General features: G+C 30.8%; 1 protein-coding gene across 1 annotated transcript in view; it reads left to right on the top strand.

Annotated features, from left to right (window-relative positions):
- Positions 1-21,963, top strand: part of LOC129953941 (fatty-acid amide hydrolase 2-A) — an 81,931-nt gene that overhangs the window by 38,860 nt on the left and 21,108 nt on the right. The window contains exon 2 of the mRNA XM_056067499.1: positions 4,760-4,940. Within this exon, the coding sequence (XP_055923474.1) occupies positions 4,760-4,940 (181 nt within the window). The remainder of the gene's footprint in view (positions 1-4,759; positions 4,941-21,963) is intronic.

The following is a 21,963-nucleotide window of genomic DNA, read 5'->3' as shown; positions in this document are numbered from 1 at the left end:
TCTTTCTTTAGTCTTTAAATCGAGTGCGTTTTGGACTGTTTTCTATAAGCTAAGTAAAGACAGGGTTGGTTCAAAACCAAATGACACAATGATTAACAAAATAGACTTAAGAAAGCTTTGTTAAATATTAATGTTTCTTATAAACAGCGATACAATTCTTGTATCTGCTACCGCAATAGCTGTCAAAAAAACTAAATCCGTCACAATTGTGCTCACTTAGCGCACTTTAACAAACGAAAATAAGAATAATTTAAAAACTTATTCCATTTACATAACTTTTTTTGTAAAATATTTTGAAAACAATTTGCACAGTTGAATCGATTAATCAAATTTCAAACTAACAGTTGGAAATTGTCGGTAAAGCAACGAGGGTTTTGTATCTCTCGAAAACTTGTATCAATTATAATTAAATTAAAATTATTTTTCACAAAAGATGGCAACAAGTTTAAATTTTTGCAGACTTAAATTTAGTTATTTTACCACAAGAACTGCGAGATCTGAACAGAACACGAACTTCTTTGCAGCAAAATATTTAATGTCTTATTGAAACGTGCTCGCGATATTGAAATGTCAAGAGTGCTGCGTAATTTACCGCCTGAAAACAATGAGTGTAGCTTAAAGCTTAAACAAACGTTTAAAGCAGAAGATTTCACTAAAACCGCTCATTTTGAAGAAAAAGACGTCCACAAATAGTGAACTATCCACATAAAGCATACAAACGTCCAAAAACCTGCGCAGTTAACCCAACTTTCGCTTTAGCTTTGGCTTCAACTTTGCATTGTAGAGCTGTGTACTTCTCAACTTACACAGTACACCAAGTTTCAAGTTCAGATTCAACATTAAGCTTAAATAAGGCTATTTAAAGTAAAAATGCTGTAATTTATTTTTGAAAATCAACATTTAAATTTGTTTGTATTATTTACCTACTCAAGGGGTTATTAATACCCTTGACATTTTTATTGTTAAACACAGTGGGAGGTAAGGATTTAATTGGAGACACTGTTGCAGATTTCACATTCTCGATGTGCGGTTAAAAAAGAATCTCTATGCTTTATATTCCATACAAAGCTCTAGGATAAACTGATGAACATTGCTGGAAGTGAGAATATTACGGTTGAATGTTTTGAGGTGGGGAGGTAATGGTAGGTACTGGCTAATTCGACAGAACATTGTTTATAAAAATATCGGTAAAACAACGAAAGACATGAAACATTGTTGTTCTATTACCTATCATTTTCCGAGCTCTTTTTTAGATCCTATCCAAAAGATTTAAAGATGTTTTAAATGGATACAGTTTGGTCATAAAACGATGTCATAAATTATGTATTTCAAAACACTGTAAATTTAGAATACTGTTTATTAAAATGCTATATATTATAATAACGATTCTCCAAACTTCTTATCACAAAATAATGTATTTTTTAAAAGTGCATTTTAACATAATAATGTTTCGCAAAATAAAACATCTTATGCATATTTTCAACGACACTTTATGCACAAAATATGCATGCATTTCGTTTCAAAATTCAATTGTATTTGAAAGTGATTTTCGTTTCGAATTTGATTTCGTACTCTGTAACTAAAAAAATAGTACTAAAAACTTTTCCCCTTTTTCGGATTAGCTTTTTTCGAGTACCGAATTATTTCTAATGAGATCTGTCAAATCGAGAAATTATAAAAAACAAGCTTTTAATTGAAGAGAAAAAAGAATGAAATTATACAAAAATCATTGGGCAGGTTCAGACAACATAATTGACTTCATTTGCAATCAACTGCATTCTTTGAACGTACATTTTGACCAAGGCAACTAGCTAGTTTTTCAAGTGTCATGAATTTCAAATAGTAAAAAAGTACCAACAAAATTACTGTCTTAAAAACACTCCTCAGGCAAGCAACAAATCCATCACGATTTGTATTTTGTATTGTAAATAAATATTAGTTATTTCTATTCCAAATTGACAAGGAAACCTTTTTCAGTTGAATGAAAAAACATTATCAACTGTCATTTTATTAGAAGTAGACTTGACTTGATAGTTAGGGAGATTTTTCTTACCTAACTTTTCATTAAAGTTGCCTTAGTTGGAAGGTAATTTTTTGGCAGCTGGCCAATCAGATACTAGAAACTTGCCTAACTTTCAAGCCCCTTATTTCATCTGAACCTGCCTATTATTATAACAGAATTAAATTAATTCAGTGGCTATGTGGATAGATACCGATACCAATTAAGAGCAGAATTGAAAGAAAAAATGTACGGGACTAATCAAATATTGTGGAAATGTGTGATAAAAGATAACATTTTATTGTTGGAAAAGATTCAAAATTACTATTATTTATTATTTTAGTTTTGTACAGAACTTTCGCCTTGCGAAAGACGCTTTTTTATGTGTCTTAAATGCTCTACAAGGTGAACTTTAAGGTCAACTGCCGTTCTAACCATCTTAAAACTAGTAGTATTTAGAAGGTCCACCAACCGTTTCAGAAATGCTCAGTTTATTTTTCCTTATTTTTGCTTTAAATGTTACATTTATAATCTGCCCACAAAAATGTATGGACATATACATTTCTAACTTATTCATTTTATTTTATAGTTTTGACAATTCAATTTACATTTTCCCATCCTACTGCATCCGTTTTGAAAGCTTCTGAAATTCGAAAACGGGTTTCCAGATAAGAAAATTGCGCTATTAACAAATTAACAGTGGTAAAAACATTGTGTTACAACAAATTCATTCTTTCTTAATATGTAATCTATTTTTATTAAAATCAATTTCAAACTCAAATTCGTTAAAAGCAATACCATAAGTAGTTATTGGATTATGTTTCGCATAATTTGTGCTTTCAAAAGGAACATGTAGAAAATTACCATTTCTAGGACGCAAATTCCGAGATGGAACATACATATTAAACTGGGACAGCAAAAATGAACAATTTATATTATAGTTGAGCACATCGTAGGCAAAGAGTACTGAATACAATTTTCTTCTAGATACTAAATGTTTTAAGTCAATTAAAGCACATCTGGTCTCATAAGGTCGCATATTTGAAGAATTATAAAGTTTTCGTAAAGCAAATTTTGTAAACCTCTTCTGAACCATTTCAATCCTTAAAATACTTGATTGTGTAACGGAATTCCATATTTTGCAACAGTATTCAACTAAAGGTCTTACAAGGGATACAAAAAGAGCTTTTAAGGTATAAGGATCTTCGAATGACTTAGAATTAGAAGTTCTTGAAATAAATCCCAACATGGCGTAAGCTTTTGAAATAACATTATCAATATGAAGAGAAAAATTCATATTCGAGTCGAAAATCACATTAAGATCCTTTTGATTTGTTAACCTCATCAAGAACCGATTCTGAATTTTGTAATCAAAACATATCGGGTCCTTTATTTTAGAAAGTGGAACAATACTACACTTTTTTACATTAAGATTTAAACCATTTATGAAACACCACTTGGTAATATTACCAATTTTACCACCATCTGACGAAGAACTTACAGAACTAAAAATCTTGAGATCATCAGCATTTATATTGGACATCTAGAAACTAAAATTTTTAATATAATTCGGTAAATCATTTACAAATAAAATGAAAAGGAGTGGACCGAGATGACTACCTTGTGGTACACCGGAAAAATATTGTATTTTGTTTTCATTGGAAAGAACATCACCAATTTTAACCAAATAGCTTCTGATGCAAGTTCAAGTTTTTTCAAGAGAACTTATGTTGTACCCGATCAAACGCCTTGGAAAGATCGGTGTAGCTTACATCCACTTGAGTACGATTTTCTAAACAACCAAGACAGTAATTTGTAAAAATTGCTAAATTCGTTGCAGTAGACATACCACTCATAAAGCCATGCTGATGGAGGGAAATATGGTTTTAGCTGAAGCTTAGCAATAGGTCTATAATTTTCCACAGATGTTTGAGATCCAGATTTATGCAAAGGAGTAATCAAGGAATGAATGGACAAATTAAAACAAATTATTGACTGTTCCCGACTTACATACGTTGGCTATACATATTTGAAAGTCAAAAAATTTCATAATTGGAAACGTTTTTCAATGCAACTCTCGCCATCAATTCCAAATATTTGAAAGCAGGCGCCCATTCTTTTTGTTTTTTGGCTTACAAAGCTTTAAACCAGCCCTGATGTAACGCACACGACTGAAATAGTATGTATCGATAGTTTGTTTTTGTAGAAACTTTGAATCAGCTGCTCTTTTTGTCTGTGAAAGGTATATCTCGCCGCGCGCGCTGCGCTGGCTGTCTTGACTCTTGAATACCAAGCTGAAGTAAGTCTCTCTATCTCAACTCTTCGATGAGGCTTATACGAACGATCGCGATGGCTTGATGTTTTTGTAAATGAAGACTAAAAAATCGGATCAGTTCGATTCGGACTCGCGTCGTTGATATTTCGCATTCGGTATCCGGCAGTTTTTAGATATTTTATCTCTCCGTTTGTTCGTTCGTTTGTTTGTTTGTTTTTATTTCTCCAACAAAATGGGTGTAATTTATGAGATGAATATTTTTATTTAAAAAAAAAGCACAAGTTGTACCCAACCCCCTCACGCAAAACAAAAAAAAGAAAATAGTTTAGAAAAGTTGTGCAACTTATAAGTCTTTGCGTGGTCTTTGCATCACTTTGTGTTTGAAGAAAGAAAGAAAAATTATTTTTTTAAAAAATAAATCAAATTTTATTATTTGTGGTGTGAAAAAATAAATCCGTCAAAATAGCGGTGTTACTTTGTTCCAGGATTGTGGGGTACATCATGCGGAGGTTCCTGAGGTCCGCTATGATTGTCTTCAGTTGGTTTGTTGTGCCCTATAGCCGATTTACCAATATGAAAACTGCCCGCCAGAAGCTGCCTCCCATCAAGAGTCATCTGCTTGAAATACCTGCTGTGGATTTGGCCAAACTTATTCGCACCAGAAAGGTAAGTTGTTGTTGTTGTTGTACCTATTTTGAATTTAAAGTTAGCAATTTTATTAAGTGAAAAACATAACAAAAGAAATGAAAACAATCAAACAAAGATGCAACAAGCAGCATTCAGCTTCAGTATACCGTGCGGCTGCGCCGAGCAGCGCAGAGTAGCGCAGCTGATGTGCAATGCAGGAAAATGTTGCATAATTATCAAGGCACGGTCGATTGGTGGCGTGGCGGTGCGCCGGCGCGGTGTGGTGATGCGATGGCGTGCTGTATAGTTTGTTGGCTGTTGGGTAACTCTAACTATCATTTGCCGTGTAACTTGTTTGTTACTCGAAAAACTTCGTTATTATTTTTGTTGTTCTCTTTAGTTTTCATTCAAAATCTATTAAATTTTAGAAAATTAAAAATTGCTACACGAATTCTCTTTTTTGTTTTGTTTTTGGTTAATAGGTTTTTGTTTTCATTTTAATGGGGATCTCTTTTGTTCTTCTTTGGATGGCCCATTTTTTCACGTTTAATTATTATTTTTGTGAAAGGCGTAAAAGAGAGTGAAGTTTTCTCGGGGCTACCACTATGTTAGTTTACAAAAGGAACATGGTTAATAATTTATTGTTAGATATGTTTTAACAACAGGAGAACTTTTAATTTTTATTACATTCATATACCTACATTCAGATTTTAAAAATTTAAAGTTTCTTCGATTTAGGTTTGTAGGTAAAGTTAAATTTAAAAACTGATAAATAAGTTAACAAAACTGGTAGCTTCCTATCCGTCTGTTGATATTTCCAAAAGTCATATAAAATAATACCTAATAAAACATTTCGTGTAAGATAAGAAAAGTTTGAAGTCAGTATATTTCTTTATTGTGGTAGATGAATTTTCTTTAAAGATTAACTACAAATTACAACAATATTTTGTATGCTTATAATAAAAAAAACAATTTCTACCAATTTTAGAAGCATTTCTGAAAATTTGTATTTCGTATGTAAACAAATAAAGATTGGATTTTTCTAAGAAAATTTAGCACAGAATGAAATCATTTTGAAGTCAATACCTTCGTTTATAGATACACTTGAAATTGAGAAATGAACATCAATTTTTACCAATTTTGCGTTCTATTTTTTGTAAATTTAATCAGAATCTGTGAACTTCTTTTGACGATTGCATATTTTTCTGGGACGATGCTCTAAAATTCTAAGTATTCCCCTTTTTTCTTAAACAGAGCTTCATGATTTGAATCATTTTTAAAATCGATGAACTCATCAAAAAACTTTGCCTGATCTTGATTCAAAACAAAAGCCACTTGTGAGATAGTTCTTGTTTCCAGATGTCATGGGTTTTCTACAATCGGTAAGCATTTTTTTATTTTCCTGATATCATGAAACCTTATTTCAAATTCTTTTGAGAGTGCTGTTAAGTTATTCAATATTGTTGAGCAGTTTTCTTCAGAGATGTCGATGAGGTCCTTTGTAGCTATTACCATTGTTGGAACATTTTGTAGCTGTTTACTTTTTATTTCTTCATGAAAAATATTAATCTTTTCTCCAAAAGCAAATATTTTACTTACCATCTGTAAAATTGTTATTTTGTCCATGTAAATTTCGATTGAGGCTATTTAGTTTTCCTATGTATCGCATACAAATTCTAAAAGACACCACTATCTTGTAATTCTGGGTAAACCTTTTGATTTTGTAAGAAGAGGCTTATTAGGATAAGCCATTGCACAGAGGTATGCAAAAGAACGTCACCATACTCACTTCACAATTTTTCCAAAAGGCTTTCAAATTGTATGGGGTGTAATTCTCTCGTTCCAATATAATTCACAATATCAATTACAGTCTTCATCGCAGAATTGATTTTTAAATTGATAATCCGTACTGCCAAGTTTTCTTGATGAATAGTAAGTAAATAAATTTGTCAAATTACATTTTTTTTTAATCAAGATTATAAATCCATTTTCAGATCCAGTAATAGATGGATAGCCATCTGTACATAGACCCACGATGTTCTCAATATCAATGTCATTCTGCTCTAGAAAATTTGAAATTGTAACAAGATAATCTATTCCATGGGTCTTAAATTTAATCGGAATAAAATTTGAAAATTTGATAGAAAATTTGAAATTGTAACAAGATAATCTATTCCATGGGTCTTAAATTTAATCGGAAGGAATTTGAAAAATTATTCGAAGATTAAATTCTGTCCCGTACAATATCTAACAAACACCAGCATTGAGATGTTGCTGAAATATCAGTGCTGGAATCGAAAGCCAAGCTAAAAAACATACAGTTGATTAACTTAAATGTCTTCAATACGTTTCACACATGTTTGACAATATTTGTTTTTTGTTGCTAAATTTATTAAAGAGTATATCGGCAGCACTTACGAAACATTCTTTGAAAATTTGTGCATCGGTGAACGGTTTCATGTGCTTACCAAGAGTATAGCCAATTTCGTAAGATGCCTTAGTATCACAGAGTCTTGAGATAAAGCCTCGGACATAACATTTTGTTGCTGTTGTAATGACCTTTTTAAAAAAGTTAATTTCTCGCGTCTTAATTGTGTTCCAGGAGGATTAGTTTCGATGAAAGATTTGTGTTTTATGTTAAAATGACAACCAATATTATACTTTTTTAAGATAACTTTTTCACGCCATATTAAACAGGTAGCCGCGTTGTTTTCGCTTGGCACAACAAAATATTCTGTTTCCCATTCGTCTTCAAATCATCTATTTTCATCAGATATATTTCGTTTTAGTTTCGAAGAAATTCCTGCCATTATCCTTTATTTACAAAAATTCAACCGCACTAACTGAAATTCAAAATGTAAGGTCCTAATCATCAAAACGAGGTATATAATAGTTTCCTTGACTTATTATGAATGAACTGCTGTGTTTATGAATTTTCCATTCAAAATTTAGTAAAATGATTCCAATTCAATTGTAAGAAAAGTAAGAAATACTCAGCGACATCTGTTTTTTATTTAGTTGTGAAAACTTTTAATGGCATTGAAGGGAGTGACCATTGACATACTATACATGGACTGCTAGTAGCCAACTTCACGATGGTTCCACTTTTAACGGACAAAACACTAGCGCAAAGAGGACTATGCGGAAAAATTGTGTAACATTTAATACTCACATCCACTGCTGTCGTTTTTGCTACTATAGTAGTATTTTACTATTTTTAGAGTCAACTGCTACTCTACCCACTGACGAAAACTACTCCCCAAAATAAAACGGAAAAGAAATTTGTATTTGGTTTACAATAAAAACCAAAATTAAAAATATAATTCCCCAATAATAGTGCAACAGCAGAAAGAAAATTTTCAGATATAAGCCTTATAAAAGATAAAAAGAAATTCACTCAAGGTAGAAACGGTAAATGCCCTACTAACTGCTAAGGAACTCCTTAAAAACAATTTCACAGAAAAATGTGAGCCATGGAAAACTTTAATCGAGAATAACAAATCATTGTATAAGGCGCCAGTTATAGCTATCATTGGTGTTCATCATTGAAAACAAACATTAGAATTTTTTTGACAGGTCGTTTATAGCTATCCTTAAACATTTCTGTCATTGAAAAAATTTCCCGATTGAAATCCACCGACAAAATTTTACTGACAGAAATCTATCATTGAAATTGTGTGAAATTGGAACACAAATCAGTGGAACGATTCGTTTCACCTTTGAACATAAAGTATCAGCTGTTCAGGAAAATGAATTTCCGTCCGTTGTAGAGAAAAATAAATGGGCAATTACATTTTTTTCTCAAAAAACAAATTCTTTGTGTGATTTCCGATGGATGATTATATAATTTTCATATTTAATCGAAGGGAACCACCGTCTTGATCGATTTCATTGGTAGCTATAATTGACCCCTTAATGATTGTAACTGAAAATATGAAACATCGAATTTACAATAATGACTTTAATTTATTCTTGAATATTCAAACATTTATGTTGATGTAAAATATAATTTCAGTTGTCAATTTCTTATTTAATAAAAAAAGTTATGAATTTAAATTATTTGTTTCAACTATATTATTTTAAAATGTTGGCCTTTAAGCAGTGAAAGCAAAAATTTGGTACGACATTATATCCTTCTATTTGTCTGTTTTCGGAACATTAACCTTTGCCAATTAACTTCGAATTTGGGCATTTTTATTTTCAGTTTTTAATTTTGTTCATGGGCCAAGCATGTGTTTGTTGTTTTTTTTGTTTTACTCCTCAATTTAAGAAAATGCTCCCCAAAATGATAGAAAAATACTTGAAATTTTCAAAACGACAGCACTGCTTACAGCAAAAAAACATGGCATCGTTTGTCTTCAACAAATTATACTAGATGTCATTACTTTCTATGTCAGAAAAAGCTTATCTCAACTAAATACAAACAGATGTCGCTAAATATTTCATAACTTTTTTTGCCACTGTGCCTGAAAGGGCTAGTGTAGCTAATTTGAAGTGGAACCATTTTTATTCAAATTTTGTATGGAAAATTCACACCACTAGCAGTCCATGTATAGTATGTCAATGGGAGTGACATATAGAATATTTTTTGAAAACACACGATGCTTACTTTTCCGCTGATGTACTTTCTAGTGTTGCTTCCATTTTGAAAACTCAAAAGGATATATTTTTCTCACGTTTTTCTGCAGTCACTCGATATTTTAATAATTTATTAAACAACGCTGCGGGGCAACCTTTATAAGCTCGAGAACCGCAAGCGGCCCACAGGTTGAGCATAGCTGCTCTAGGGGCTTTGAAACTTCGAGAAATGTCAAAATTTTCAATATTTGTTTTTATATATTTAATCTACATGCAATATTACAGATATAAGCACTCCAGGAGCAAATTAAAGTGAATAAATATAATACTTCAGTTTTAATTTTTTTACAATTAAGATTAAAAAAGCCAATATTTGAAGACACTTCATTGAAATATACAATAGATCTTGATAAAGTTTCGTTACTACCATAATTTGTCATGTGAATTCTTTGAAATAAGAAGACTCTAGCTCTTTTAGACCTAATGGGAACATAGATTGGTACCAAGGCAAAAAGAGATGGGCATTTAATATGGTAGCATAGTAAATCTCTAATAAGCATTACACTATGAATTTGACTTTATTCCAAGTAATTGGCATCAAGCCTCATAACTAGGACTAAAGTTCCAACCCATTTTCTTAAAAATGTATTTTGTAAACCGTTCTTGAATCTTTTCAATCCGATCAGAATGAACTACATAATATAAATAGAATTTCAAATAACATCTGCATATTCCAAAATTGATCTGACGAGAGATACTATGTACAAGGATAATAAGACGAAAGGATCTTTTAAGTCTTTTCCATTTTGTTTTATGAAACCTACCAGCAAGTTGGCCTTAGGAACGAAATAATCGAAATGACATTTAAAAGAAAGTTGAGAATCAAGAATAAATTCTAAATTATAAATTTAGTACTTGAAACCCTATCTAATCAATGTCAGATTGCATAAATTGACAATCGTCCAAACTCGAAACTTTTGAAAATATTTTCAGATCGTCCGCATATATTAAGCATTCACAATAGTTAAAGAATATGGTTAACGAACATTATGAAAAGAAGTTGACTGAATTTCCTTTGAGTATGTATCTCCAATTTTAACTTGTTGTGTTCTACAAGATACACATACATTCCACAAGAAAGTGAGAATGAACACCAAAAATATCAAGTTTTATCAGAAGTGTTTAGTTATTCGCAGAATCAAAGGTTTCACTAAAGTCAGTGTACACTGCATCCACTTGAAATTTTTGTTCCATATCATTAGTGACATACGAAGTGAAATAAGTTAAATTGGTAACAGATGATCGACCGGATAGAAAACCATGATGTACTTCTGATAAATATTCACTGGTAAGAAAATCAAGATTTATTTTCACCATGCTTAAATAAACCTATAATTTTTAGAACCTGATTTGTCTATTGGGACCAAGAAGGAAAGTTTCCATTCATCAATAAAATTACCTTCTTGGAGGGACTTGTTGAATATGCTTAGTAAAAGAGCACAAGTTTTTAACACTGCCAAAGGAATGCAATCTGGTCCAGAAATAGGACCGATAACAATAACATTCTATGGAAAGTTAATAATGTAATTCAAGTTGCAAGCGTTATTAGTTAAAGAGATATTAGGGTTCACTTGTTATCAAAATTGCCATAGTAAAAAGAAACACTCACTTCATTTTTTCACAAGTGATTCCTGTGTCTTTTAATGCTATTACCTGTAAGACAGCAATTATTTCAAGTCTATAACTATCAGGGCTCCTGAGATAGGGCCTACGAAAAAAGGTGTTCTGAATGTATGGACGATCGAACGTATGAATGTACATACACACACAGACATCTCTCTAAAATCATTTTATTTATAACCAATTGACCTTGAAACGTCAAGGAAAGGGCGCATTCAGACTTTCACACACTTAACATAAACACGACTTTTTAAAAACACAAAATTTTATATAACATAATGTGTATCTTAAACCTAAAGTAAGATATTTTAAGGGCTAAGGTGACAACTTAAATTATTAGATTAATTAAGAACACTGTTGTCCAGCAAGATATGGTCTAACTATTTAATTTTTAGGGTTCCCTACATATGAAAGCATTCCAAGATTCCAACTCTTTCCAGTTTCACTATTGCTGCTTTCTGGTAATTTATATTGTGAAAATCTCATTTCTAGAGTTTTAGAATTGAAAGAAGAAACAAAATTATAGAAATCCTTACTCTATTTATGTTCGTCAAACAAATGAGATTTAATACAAGACGAGTTTCAGCAGTTTAAAGAGAACTTAATATCAAATTGGCGATGTAATACCCGTAGCACCATAGTTAGTGCGTTGGACTGTCATGAAAGGGGTTCAATCCCTGCATATGCCACCTAACTTTTATCACGGGTACTGCCTCTTGTGAGGAATTGACAAATCCTCCAAGAGTAATTCTTGTCATTTTTTTGCGACGTTTTTTTTCGTCGTCCATAGCTCAAGAACCAGAAGAGATATCGATTTCAAATAAATTTTGTTATACAGATAATAAGGCATAAAGATACAGAAAGGGCGTGTTGCGTGGGTATTTTTTTACCATAGCAGTTTAAAAAAAGGTGAACATTTTGGTTAACCCTAAATATCTTACGAACCAAAAACGCTAGAGACTTGAATTAAATTTTATATAATAAATTGTAACGTGATATCAAAGAAGTATATTTTTTGAAAAAAAAAATAGATTTAACGGTTTTTTTTTATAAATCAAAAAACTGAAAACAAAAATTTGTCACCTCCAAAATTTTACGACTAAAATATGATTTCATCTCCAAAACAATTTTGTGCAATGAAGAATAATGTTTTTGACATCTGATGAAATTTTGAGAAAAATCGAACAGTTTTTTTATAAAAAATAAAAATCTAAAAAAAACTTTACTCAAAGTTGGTAAAAATTGAATATCGATTCAAAATCTTTTCAATAACTTTATATTTAGGCTTCAAACTTATTTTATCTTACAAGAAATATCATTTTCATTCTGAAGAATGTTGAGGAAAATCTAAATAAAAACCTAAATTTAAATAAAAACCTAAATAAAAAATTAATAAAAGTTGGTAAAAATTGATTTTCGACTCAAATATCTTTGCAAAACTTTGAGATATTGGCTTTAATTTACTTTTATCTTTCAAAAAATATTGTTCAGTAAAATTTTGAAAAAAATCGAATTGACAGTTTTTGTAAAAAAAAAATAAAAACCTAAAAAAAATTAATAAAAGGTGGTAAAAATTGATTTTCAACTCAAATATCTTTTCAAAAATTTCAAACATTGGCTTCAAACTAATTTATCGTATAAGAAATATTGTTTTAAACATTCGATACATTGTTTAAAAAAAATCGAATTGACAGTTTTTTTTACAAAAAATAAAACTCTAAAAAAAAACTAAACCTTGTTACAAATTTACTTTCGAAGAAAATAGCTTTTCAAAAATTAAAAATATTGGCTTCAAACTTATTTTATTTGACAGAAAATATTTTTGTCGATATTCAGTAATTTTTATATAAAAATCCAACAGTCCGTTTTTTTTCATAAAAAATAAAATCTACAAAAAATAAACAAACTTTTAAGCAAGACAAAAAAAAAACGATTTTATGCAAATTATTTAAAGAATAATTTAAAGTTTTTCTAAATTCTAAATTGTGTGTCAAAGATTTAAGTTTACGATTCCGATTCATATTATGTTTTGGTCCAGTCCCCAGTTTAAAGTCGTACTTCTAGCAACAAAGTTTAAAGCAGTAAACAGCAAATTTTATTTTCTTATATACAAAATAAATAATTAAAAATATGTATAAGGAGGGTCCATTAACGCATTACGATATTTTTTGAATTCAAAGGAATTTCTACAAAAATATAAACAATAATCATCCCTACGTCTATTATCCTGGACTCGACATTGCCTGCCAAAGCAATGTCAAAATTTTCAATTTGACAAATTAGACTGATTACAAAAACTTCGTACGGGAAGTTACTAATGATTTTTTTAAAAAAATTAAGTTTTATATTAGAGTCAAAAACGATACATTCAGCTTTAAAAAAAATCAAACGGTGTGCACGTTGATTTATTTATTGATTTTTGGTTTTAAAATGAAAAATCATGCTTTTGAAGACATCACTAATTTTGAAGACAACAAATTTGATAGAAAAAAAGGAAACGAAAAGGGATCGGCATGTGTCGTCTTATAAGTGAATACAAAATATTCAGTAAAATTGATTTTTGTTTCCTTAAATATGATTTTATAATCCAAATTGAAATATCTCTCTTTGCACGTGTCTAAAACATGGTCAAAATGAAATTTTTGAACATATGTGTTTCAAAGTAATTTCTTTTAAAAGAATGTTTTATTTTTCATAACGGCCAAGAAACTGTTAGATTTGATATTTCTTTATAAGTTTAGCGATAATTCATCGTGCTTTTCAATTATTTGCACTATTTAAGTGTCAGTTAATTTTTGTATTTCTTTTTTTTTCTATTTAAGCTATGAACAGAGAAAAAAACTCATTATTACATATGTATGTATATACACAAATTATGAAAAACTTTAATCATAAAATTTTCCATACATGACCGAGGAATGTGACTTCGAACCACTTTGAGCTAAGATTTCTAATTTTTTAGAAATTCAAAATGAAAAATTTCAGTCTAACGTATTTGATTAAAAATAACAAACCCATTTCAAAGTAATCTAACTTTTTGTACCAAACTTTTTGAAAAAATTGTCAATCAGCAACTTTATTTTTCTGTTTAAAATTAAATTTCTTCCAAACAACATGGATTTGTAAAAGGTCAATCAACAACTACAAATCTTTAAATGTTTACTAATTTTTGCATAAATAAAATTGAAGATGGAAGCCAAATGTATGTTTTAAATACAGGTTTTAAAACAGAATACTTTAGCGAAAGTTGAGTTCGTTAGGTTCAATTCTAATTATTTATTGTCTTATAGAAATTAAGTAATTCACATTAATAGATTTTTCCCAAAATCTATAAAGGCTAATCAGGGCTACCGGTCATACAAAAACATTAATACGTTTTTAATAAATTATTTCTAAGAGAACAAAGTTTTCGTTTCTCATTAACATAGCAGTGTACATTTGTGACATTAAATTTTAATACTAATTCCTAGTTCTAGTACTGGAACTTATACTTGTATAAAATATGATTTTCAGCATATACCACAAAAACCTAGCATTTAATTTCGTTCGTACAGTTTTCCAAAAATCTAATTGGAAGTTTAAAGTACTTAAGGAATTGAAACACGTCGATGGAATTAAAGTTTTAAGTCTCGATACAAGTTCTTAAAATTTTTAAGAAGAAGCCCGGAGAAATTAAATTTAATAAGCCAAATTTCAGTTGCTTATTTAAAGTTAAAACAACGCTTAATGAAAAAATAAGCATACTTTCAATCTTTACGTTAACTTTGGTCTTCTTTTAAATACTTTGGCGATATTTTCCTTTTTCCTATTTTGGTGAAATGTGCCACTATACTTTTTAACAATATCCCAAAACCAATCAACATTTCAATTTCTCCATGAAAACATTTTTGAAAAACTAACAGAAGTTAAATAATACATTTTAAAATACAAATACAATTAGTCTCTAAAAATGTGTCTCCCATTAATATTTTGTCATTTTATGAAGGGAGGGTTGCCCATATTACAAATATTTGTAGCCCAAAATCAGCCTGATTCCAATACAACAATATTTTGTGTGGAATAAATAATTTAAAGTGAAAATCTTCCTTTGCTCTCATAATACTTTCGGTCGAAAACCATTTCTTATCAGTTGTTTGATGTTTTTTATAGATATTTAGCTTTCGTAAAGAAAGTTTGGTTTTAATATCCGTTTCTGTTCGCGACATTTTAAAGTTGAAAACTTTTATATCAATTTTAGCAACTTTTTTGAAAGTTTTTGTTTCTTATAAGAAAGCACTGATTGCATTTCCACATTATCTAACGTTAACTACAAAATTTTGCATTTGAAATAACTTCATAAATTCTAGAAATATTGCAAAAAGTTCGTATTTTTTGTAAATTTTGTAATTTTTAATAAAGGTTAAAAACAAAACAATATTTTTAATAAGTTGAAATTAGTTTCAAAACAACATCTTCGATTTTTGTCATGATATTGTCGAAAATTTTAAAATTTTGAAAACTGATATGAGTGTTCTTTTATGGGTATATTTTTCGTAAAAAATATCCTATCATATGACAAAAACGTTATTTTTCGTTACACATAATCATTCTGGAGGTATTATCATTCTTTGTTTGTAAAAAATTGAGTTAACAAACATTTGTTTAAAGTTTTTTTTTTATTTAAAGGCTGGTTAAATTTAAAGGGGCGATGTCAATTAGGAAAAAATTACATATTACTTAGAGAATTATTTTTCATTATGTATGGACAAAAATATTGGCCAAATGGATGCTGCGACCTAGGCGGCACACCACCATCCCATATGCAAAGGCATAATTGAAGTTCTGTGCCCTTAATATGCCGAATTAGATCATACTTTAGCTCTCTTTGTTGCTGGCTATATCAAAGTGCACTTTTTCTTTTAAACAACCCCAAAGAAAGAAGTCTAAAGGTGTCAAGTCATATGATCTTAGCGGCCAATTGACATCGCCACTATGTAAAATAATACGGCCACTGAATTTGTCGAAAGCCATTGTATCGTTAGCTGTGCGGCAAGTGGCGCCGTCATGTTGAAACCACATATCGTCCACATCTATATCTTAGAATTCAGATCATAACAAGTTCGTTATCATCTTATTATAGTTACTGCCTGACCGGCCTTATTTTTGAAAAAATACGGCCCTGAGATGCCACCAGCCTCTTTTTTTGGGTGCATTGGTTTTTTGACAATATCTCTTGGGTTATTTTTCGCCCAAATCCGTAAATTCTGGGTATTGAGAAATTCACTAAGATCAAAATGTGCCTCATCACTGAAGAAGATTTTCTTCGAAAATAGATCATCCATTGAGTCTATTGCACCTTGTAAGCGTGCAAATGCAAGTCTTTAATAATGTTGGGTACTGGTGTTTTTACATCTCCTACTTGCTTAAACTTTTGTGAGATAACAAGTCTGAATATCTTTAACGCTTTGTTTGACTGTGTAACCATGGTTCAAAATGTCAAATTAAATGGAGACAAAAACTTGACGCTTAGGTGTTGTTCATATTCAACACCGGCCCTAAAAATACAACCACTCTTCATAAATAAAAACAGAAAATTGTTTTTTTTTTTTTAAATTATACTAGTTTGGTATCACTTCACATTTAATAATATAAATTTCGATTTATTGATTGGTGAGATATTAGATGTCAACTTAAGTTATGCCAATTTTCGAAAGTCCCTTTTTCATCTTTCGATGTTAATATCTGTAAAACAAAATGTATTCAAAGTCAATATCCCTGGATACTGGTTCTTGATCTATTCGCACACAATCCTATACAAATCTTTAATTAATGTTCTAGGAAACTTGAAACGTCGACAAAAGTCAAAATTTTCAATTCGGCAAATTGGACCGATTTCATAATAATTGTCTATGAGAATTAAAAAGCTTAAATAAGAATTTATTTTCATTAAAAGGAAATAAAACAACAACTCAATTACAATGTGGCCGTCTTTTAGGACTACTTATAGACCAGTTATGATTGGCTGTCATACTAAATTTTGTTTCGACAATTCGTGAAAAAGTTAGCCCAATAAGTAGCCCAATCCGCCAAGCCTGCTTGTAGGTATCTTTATGACTTAATTTGTAAGCTAAATTCTATATTTGTAATGTTTACACTTTGCTACTTTCGCATGCTTATTATTTCTTATTAAAATTGTGATTAAATGGCCTATTATATCGATGTCAATAAATATTTGTCTTCTTTTTTTACACAAGCTTCAAAGATTATTTTCAAGATAGTTCCGATACTTTAAAAAGTTGTATGAAGAAAATTATAATGTTCATTTGGCAACAATGGTTATGATATGTGTGTGCGATGTGCTTGGAGGCGTTTATATTGAACTCGGTTTTCGTCAGTGCGTTAAGCTTCATATCCAGACACATCTAGATATGGACCTATTTAGTTTGAGGTCAGATTTAAATTGTCATCCATAGATAGTGTATGTTGTAATAATTGCAATTTAAATGGAGAAATCATTATTGCTATTGCAAGCCTAATAAAGAAGTTCCAGTTCATGTGAAAAGTATTTTATTCTCTATTGGCTTTTGTTATAAAAATTAGCTATTACATTAATTTCGCAAAAGTTCATTTAAAAAATAAAAAATCATGTTGAACTGTGGAATTTCATAAGTTCAATTGTCTTAAATTATCAAGATGTGATTTTTCTTTTTATGGGTACCTACTATATTCGAATATATCAGGTCTTGTGTTGTGGTTTTTCTTTATTTAGACTTGATTGTAGGCTTTGAAGACAAGTCACAAGTTGTGATGAAAGCTCTTATTATTTTAAGAAAAAGAGTTGGAAGACATTTCATTCATGGTGTAAGACAAATATTATGTGGAATGTGGTTGTAGACACATGGTTTTTAATTGAATTTGGTAGTGCGAAAAATCAGGGAAAACCAGAGCTTAAAGTAATTTACAATTGTCAACTAGTTTTTCTATGAGTCAGATAAAATAAATCAGTTTTACCTAAATTTTTTTAAATGAAACAAACAATTTAACCGTTACTGAAGTATTTGTTATTTATTTAATGGATCCCTTGCTAGCCGGACTTGGCTTTGCCATTTAAATACTTACGTTTATTATATTTAGTACGTTTTTAATTGACTATTCGCATTTTAGTTTGTTTAATTGTAACTTTTTTTTATTTCATGACAATTGACATTTTACAATCGAATTCAAATTTAGATGTATTTGCTCTCTTTTCACCAAAATAAAGAATTATGATTTTATAGAATTTTGAAGACTCCTGTGGAATTAAACGAAAAGACAATTACTTTAACTAGAAACTCAAATACTGATGTTTTCAAATTGGGTCAAAGTACTATTTTAATAACGTCTTTTATTGATATATGAACTAATTTAGTTAATGTACCGGAAAATCTGTCTACCTGTAAATAGGAACGTATTTCACCAACCCACTCGGATGAGAAAATTGCAAATATTTAGGTGTAGAGGTTTACAGGTGCGATCTTTTGAAACTTTTGTATAAAATATCTAAGAGTGTTGAAAACGTCTGTTTTAATCTAAATTTAAATATACGTGTGCTCTTTAAAAACATTGACAGCTACAGAAAGAAAACAAATATTTAAAGGATTTTGGACCCTCAGAAGCAATTAAGCAATCATATTACTGATCCACAAAAATATGGGAAAAAATCGAAAAGGGTACAAGACAGAAACTATAACTTCATGAGAAGAGTGGTTAACTCTACGGCTTGTCTAAAATTCACCTTATACCAGAAACTAAAATAGGGACCAAATCCTGAGTATCAGCCAAAATAACAATGGTTCAAGGGATAATACCAAAAAAGAAGAAGAAACCTGAAAAATGAACCTGTTTTGAGACAAGCACACAAGGATCGTCGGTGATTTTGCAAGAGAGCAGTAAATGGAAACGCGTTGTCTTTAACCTTGACGGACCATTGGTTAAAACTTGTATTTAAATGATTTGAGAAAAGATGAGCTTTTTTTTGGAAAGACATCATAGTCGCATATCAGGTGTAATGATGTGGGGAGCTATAACCTATTATGGCAAGATCGACTTTTAGTTTTTTCCACAATAATTAATGAGAACAATTAGAAATGTTTGCCGGAACGGTTTTTTTCCAAAAACGAGAAGAATTTTTGGACAAACTTCAATTGTTTTAAGAAGTTGAATTCAATCAGAAGACGTGGAATGATTGACATGGCCTCCATATTCACTGAACTTAAACTTTTGAAAACGTTGGGCCATGGCTTACTCGTAAGGTTTATAAAAGTGGTATTTTTGTATTTATTTAGATGGTAGAAAAACATCTGGAAATTGAGATTCCATAAAAGAAGATAATTTAACAATTGCTTCAAGCAGGGGGTTTGTTCGTAAACTACTACATTAACATGTGTTGTTGAAGCGAGCTTGAAGCTCGCCTCAATTCTTTATATACCTAAATCGAGTTGAAATGAGCTTGATTTCTGTCGGGGATTGAAGTCAAGTCGGAATTTGCGAAGAAAAACATGTGTGGAGGAGTTGGTTTTACAGTTACTGCATTATGGTCTGTTTCTTTGCATGTTTGTGTACAAAAAATATAGTTTTGATTTAATCAAATGAAAAAAATTACACATTTATATGGTGCTGAACTAATTCATTGTTTAACTCAAAATAAACTATCTCACTTGCACTTCACACATCGAAAACATCGAAACACCATTTATATTTTAGAAGGTGCTGTCATACTTAATCGTATTTAAATGTTCTTATGCGGTGGAAACACCAAAAAGATTTATTTTATCTAGAATTAGGTAAATCTTCGATGGAAACACAGAAAAACTTAATTATCTTTTCTATTGTTTTATCTTACAAAATAAGCCCAGTTAGTCCATTTTCACTAAAAAAAAAACTAAATAATATCAACAGTAATAGATTTATTTTTTTCTCCCAATGGAAAACAGACATGATCCCAAATGCACAACTACTCAATTAACACAGCCATCGAGATACAAATGCAATATCAATCCTACCAACATTTGAGAACGAAATCACAAAAGATCCATTCGAGACTCGTATAAATGTCAAAAACCCATCCATAGTAAGATTCTGCTCTCACTTTTATCGGTGTTATTCATACTTTGGATATTGTTTTTGTTATTGGTCTAAGATCCTACTACACTATGGATACTTTAAGAATTCTTCAAGTCTTATTCTTCAATAGCAGGCAAAAAAGAGTCGGTTCTCAAATAAATATAACGCTTAGAATTGACAGAGACAGTCGTCGAATTTTTCTCTCGAAGCATCCTAAGACGCTCTCATCTTTCTTTGACAGGGTCCAGGCCTGAGCACCATAAATGAGAATCGGGATGATGAGTATCTTATAGCTGGTGATTTTAAATGCTCGAGAGAGGACTTTACTACTCAATTGCCTTCTAAGTCCAAAGAAGCAACGATTTGCAAGAGTTATTCTTCGTTTGATTTCAGCGCTGGTATCATTATCTGAGTTTATAGCGGAGCCTAGGTCGACAAAATCCTCAACTACCTCAAAGTTATAGCTGTGACGAATGTGCTTCGTCGCTGGAAAATTTTTTTTCGAAAAAACGGCGTCCACCACCTGTTCTTCAAGCACCCTTTCTACGTATCTACGACCTTGTAAATGGTCAGCTGCCTTCAGCTATTGTGTAAGCTGGACCTTATATGGATGTAGGTGAAGACCCCAATGCAAAATACCCCATAGTGTGTCGTAAGACAGCTCTAATTCCTTTGGCAACATTTTCACTTGCAGCAGCGATATTTTCAATTACTAGTAAAACGATTATGCAAAACGAATACCCCGTTAGTTTCTTAAAGCTCAAAAAAGGGGATAAAACTACCCTTATTATGTAATGTAAACACAGTGTGAGCACTAGAAAAGAATTCCTTAATATTGCAATGGCTGGAAAAGACTGAGTGTGGCAAGCATTTCAAATTCGCGTAGTACGGCTAAAGAACGAATCTCTGTACTTGACAGTACGACCGAAGTTGGGCTTGAGGATATATTGGCTACCATTTCTAGAAGCGCGAGTATTACTGTTGAGCTGTTTAAGGGAAGGAATGCAACTGGCTATTTCTCTAGAGCATAAACCGTTTAAATAAAGGCAAAAGAGAATGAGACAAGAAACTTTACGACGATGTTCAAGCGACGAAAATAATCTTATGATGGTAATATCACCAATCAATCTAAATGCTTTACGTTCAATACAATCCAAGAAAGAGGCTTTAATAAGTTGCAGAAGCACCAGCTCAGATATGGGAGTTATACTCAAGCTTTGGACGTATATAAGTTTTGTAGATAACAGCCAGATCAGAGTGGGAGAAAAACTTTTTGCATCGCCTTATCATGTGTTTGATTGGTCAAGCTTTTATTTTTTTACGATTTGATAAAAAATGGTTTTGAAAGCTTGAACATAGCCATGAATGTTGTATTTTGATATGACGAATTCTAAAATAAAAAAACTCGATAAGTAGTTCTCGGTTTATCTTTGGAACTTCATTTTTTTAAATCTTAAGAACAACCAATCATATCTGGATAAATCGGTATAAAATCGTTTTTAATATCTATTAATTTTAGATTTCGGTTGAATGGGACGAGTTTTTTTGCTATTTTTGTAGCACCCTGTAGATAGTTCTGACCCAAAATTCTGACATTTTACAAAGAAAATTTAAAAAAAAATCTGTCAGTTTTCGTTGGCGAGGGTATCTATTGGTTTTTATAATGCCCGTTTTATTTTTTTAAATAAAAATTATGTTTTTTGTTGTCTTTAAACAGATTTAT

Source organism: Eupeodes corollae, chromosome 1, assembly GCF_945859685.1.
Source record: "Eupeodes corollae chromosome 1, idEupCoro1.1, whole genome shotgun sequence".
Lineage (NCBI taxonomy): Eukaryota > Metazoa > Arthropoda > Insecta > Diptera > Syrphidae > Eupeodes > Eupeodes corollae.
This window is presented reverse-complemented; position numbering and strand designations above follow the sequence as displayed.